General features: G+C 33.9%; 1 protein-coding gene across 1 annotated transcript; it reads right to left on the bottom strand.

Moving 5' to 3' along the window:
• Positions 1–1,204: 1,204 nt before the first annotated feature.
• On the bottom strand, positions 1,205–4,096 carry LOC126697262 (probable aquaporin PIP2-6). Its single transcript, XM_050394173.1, has 4 exons — positions 3,745–4,096; positions 3,220–3,515; positions 1,859–1,999; positions 1,205–1,626 (listed from the first exon to the last, which is right to left on the bottom strand). Exons 1-4 carry the CDS (start codon positions 4,010–4,012, stop codon positions 1,543–1,545), a joined length of 789 nt encoding a protein of 262 aa, XP_050250130.1. The 5' UTR covers positions 4,013–4,096; the 3' UTR covers positions 1,205–1,542.
• Positions 4,097–4,354: the final 258 nt, after the last annotated feature.

The following is a 4,354-nucleotide window of genomic DNA, read 5'->3' as shown; positions in this document are numbered from 1 at the left end:
ATGACCCAACAAGAAACCATATTATAATTATCCAATGATTTAACAAAAAAGCACATCACCCTAATTTACTTCAGCTTTATATCCATTTTCTGCAATCTCTTGTTGCAACTTGCAAGAGCAGAATAAACAGCTACCTTGGTTTCAGAAAATAAAGCGAGAAAGAGAGAGAGAGAGAGAGAGAGAAGGTATAGACCGATAGATGCTAATGGCACGTGCATGGGCATATATAGTATGGGAACATTGTATCATTAATATATACTATATTAGAAGCCACGTAAATGGCACAAAAAAATTAGTTCGTAAATTTGCTAAGAACAAATGCTATCAGACAAGTCGGGTAATGCTCACATGGAAAGTTGATTTGTATGCTGATTTTCCAAATCATGCAATTATATTTTTAGATTAAAGCCACAAAAAAATTTTATGAACCGATTACTAGAAAAGCATTTTATTGATTATTGATGGAAGCACTAAACAGCAATGTTGAATTGAGCCCATTGATCTCTTTTGTTTAAGAAAAATAGTGTATAACTCATGCATATGCATGGTATAATTAAAAAAGATTATAATTACACACATAAATGGGTTTAAATTATATTTAGTGTAAGAGTTACATATTTTTTAAGTTATAAATGAGTTTTACCCTTTCTCTCTTTATTTTCGTTTATTATTTTTGGATATACACATGAGTTTACTCCTTTTTTTTTATTGGGTTTTTGATGATTTATTTATATATCTTAGACTATTCATATTTTGCCCAACATTAACTGACTAGAAAATAGGACACATGCCACAAAATTAGATAATAATTGGAATCTAATTTAGAATCTAATTGAATTTTCTTTTAGTTTTGGCTTTAATTATATATATAGATTTAACTGGTGATGAATGACCTTGCCTGACATAACCCACAGCACCAAATCTATTGTATTTGAAGAGTGCTGTCTAAGATACCGCTCTCATGTCCTGTCCTTTTGTTATTATCATGTAAATTGCTCTCCATGTTTCACTTAAAATAGCCATATTAAGCAGCAGTTTCTTCTTTTTTGGGTTCAATTTTCATGTCACCTGATTTTGCATCTTTTTCATGATGATATAGTGAAATTAAAATTCAGTAGATTGCCTTTTCAACCTGCTTCTATGTAATTCTTCCACTAGGCACTAAGAGCAATTTCAGACATTAGAAAGTGAACACTTGACCGCGTTGCTCAAACTGTACTTTAAAGCATAAAGAGTACAAAGTGCCAAAGACATTGAAAACAACAACTCACAAGTAAATTCAAAGGCAAGTGTATAGAGGGAAACATGGGGGATCAAACAGGCTTTATCTAAAATTTTATGCTCCTTTTAATAACTCTCTAAGGAAATTAAGAGAGCCAAAGAAACATTCATACACGAGCATAAGCACTCCCCCATTATTCTTCTAAAGATATCAAATCCTTCTTCCAATGTCATTCACCTGGAGAACCATGAAGAAGGAATCAAATAATTAAGCCTCTTTATTAATCAAACATGGGGGTTGCTCTTGAATGGCCCAAGAGCTTACGCAGCACCTGTACTCATCACGAATTGGTGGTAGAGAGCTGCAATGGTTGCACCAATGAATGGCCCAACCCAAAAGATCCACTGGAAAAGAAAATAACATGTATTTAGGATACAACATTTTTTTTTGGGTATGAATATTAACACTGATATGATACATATAACAGAGGATCCATAGTCAACTCCAAAATTTTAGAACTTCTCATGATTATCATTGTTGTATATATACTATGCATATAATGAGATGATACAACAAAGAAACAACTTTAGTAATAATGCAAATAATCAGTAGTCTAAGTAAGGAAAGTGTACTTACATGGTCATTCCATGCCTCGGCCTTGTTGTAGATAACAGCAGCACCGAAACTCCTAGCGGGGTTGATGCCAGTGCCAGTGATTGGGATGGTGGCCAAGTGAACCATGAACACCGCAAATCCAATGGAAAGTGGTGCCAAAACCTTCAATTCATTACAATACACAATCTGTCAATAAAACAATATTGATAGTATAACTATAATCCATAATCATTTGTGGCTAAGAAATAGTCCAAGGCTGAGGGCACAAACAATAATCTACAATTGCCGTGAAAAAAAATAGGGCAATTCATAGGTTGTTCATAGGAGGTGTCCCCACGGATTCCAAAAACCTTAAACTCAGTACATGTACACACATGCACTTTTAGGTTTTAACCCCCCCAAAGAGTCTCAAGTACAAAGCAACAAATTAAGCTAAATTTTTTCCTTTGAAAAGGATAAAACAGGGACGGATGGATGGACCCCCACCTGGGTCAAATTTTTTTTTTTTTTTTTTTAGTTATCATATATATGTCATTTTTGTATTTTTGTAGTTGGGCCTTTCTAAAACCTTAAACTCCTTCTTCTCAACAAGCCTAGCTAGTTTCATCCAAATAACAACTATTCAACCCAAAAACTTAACAAAAACAATAAAAACATTCACAATGGTGATTTTATTTTAGCAAAAAAATATATATATATATATATATATATTTTACCACTAAAGAACCAAAAAATTATGTGTTATTGGAGAAGTTAAAGCTAAATTTTTTGCAACTATAATAAACAGGTATAAATACTAGTTGACTGTAGCAAGTTGTTAAAAATAAAATAAAATATTTTATTAAGATTATATCTCTTCCTTCCATTAAAAAACTTAAATTCTCTCTTTCTCTCTCTCTTCTTTTATTATTTTAATGAGTTGTATATATTATTTTAAATAAAGTGATAAAAAAAATAAAAACATTTGATATTAGGTATATTGTAAACTAAAGTAGTAAAATAGATAAAGTATTTTTTTGAGGTGCTAAAAGCTAAAATTTTTAGCACCATCACTATAAATGTTCTAGCTTCAACCAAAAAAAAAAAAAAAAAAATCCGAACCATCCTAGTATTAAAAAAAAAAAAACATAATTTTGTTTTTGTCTTTTGTTAGTAAATGATTGCATCTTAATGTATTTAAAAACAACGGTTTTGAATATTTATAATTTTTTAATCCTATATGTATGTCTATTAATTTGGATTTTTTTTTTTAAAACTCTGGCTTAAAATACTAAGTCCCCGTGTGTAGTATACCTTTCCATTTTTTTTTTTTTTTACTATGCAAAAAACTCTATAGTTTTAAGTTTATAGCGAACTGAAGCTCAGAATGTTAAGGTACATGCCGGAGCATTGGGATCTTTAGCTTTCCTCTTGGGGTCAGTGGCAGAGAAGACGGTGTACACAAGCACAAAGGTCCCTATGATCTCGGCGCCCAATCCAGCGCCTTTGCTGTACCCATGAGAGACCATGTTGGCACCACCACCATTCCTTTCGTAATAATCCTTCTGAAAGGCCTTGACGATCCCAGCACCACTGATGGCTCCCAAGCACTGAGCCACCATGTACATCACGGCTCGGATCAGCGACACCTTACCAGCCAATAGGCTCCCGAATGTCACTGCTGGGTTAATGTGACCATCTACGCACAAAACCAACTTTTAAAGTTAGCTAATAACTAAGCCTAAAATCCACGTAAGAAAAAAAAGAAAGAAAAACCCAGCTGAAATATTTAACCAAAAACAACCTTAATTATCTGAAGCTTAATGCAAACTAAATTGTAATGTTTAACTTTAAAAGCAAAGGAAGCAAAACTTAACAAAAGTGGGAAAATACGTAAGAAAGAAAGAGAGAAATGAAAGCCCACGTACATGAAATATCACCAATGCAGTAAGCAAGAATGAAAATCATGCCACCAAAGGCCCAAGCAATCCCAAGATGGTCAAGACCACCACAGGCGTCACTAACATGGCTCTTGTAGCCAATCACAGTCAGCACCGTGACATATAGAAACAGCAAAGTAGCTATAAACTCAGCTATCAAAGCCCTGTAAAAGGACCACTGGGATAGCTCCACAACATGGAAAATCGGTACTGGAGCTGGGTCGTGGTCGCCTTTGGCTGAAACTTCCCTGGCCATATGAAAGATTAAGAGAAAAATGCAAAAGGCTGAAGCTTTGGTGAATGAGTGAGAAAGAGTTTTTGGCTTTGGTGTAGAAATTAATGTGAGGCAGTGTAGAGGTTATATAATGGGAGAGGAATAGAAGGGAGCGTAAAAAGGACAAGGATTTTTGGTTTAAAAGTTTAAACAGAAAGGATTAGCATTTGATTGTAGCACATTGAGAACTGAAATCAGCTACTAAGTCTTTTGTTTCTTTCGCTTTCACCGACCCCACATTTCCTCGTTTCTTAGAGAAACTTTCTCTGCATTTTCTGGCAAGTCTTGTGCAGCACTTAGTATACGCCTTTGATCATTAATTTT

The sequence above is a fragment of the Quercus robur genome, chromosome 8, assembly GCF_932294415.1.
Source record: "Quercus robur chromosome 8, dhQueRobu3.1, whole genome shotgun sequence".
Classification (NCBI taxonomy): domain Eukaryota; kingdom Viridiplantae; phylum Streptophyta; class Magnoliopsida; order Fagales; family Fagaceae; genus Quercus; species Quercus robur.
This window is presented reverse-complemented; position numbering and strand designations above follow the sequence as displayed.

What these genes read in the sequence shown, in the direction of transcription:
- LOC126697262 (XM_050394173.1), bottom strand. Translation starts at nt 4,012, where the DNA reads ATGGCCAGGGAAGTTTCAGCCAAAGGCGACCACGACCCAGCTCCAGTA. An exon ending in CTGCATTGGTGATATTTCAT is followed by an intron (nt 3,516 to 3,744) that starts GTACGTGGGCTT and finishes TTTTGTGCGTAG; the next exon opens with ATGGTCACATTAACCCAGCA. An exon ending in CTAAAGATCCCAATGCTCCG is followed by an intron (nt 2,000 to 3,219) that starts GCATGTACCTTA and finishes AATGAATTGAAG; the next exon opens with GTTTTGGCACCACTTTCCAT.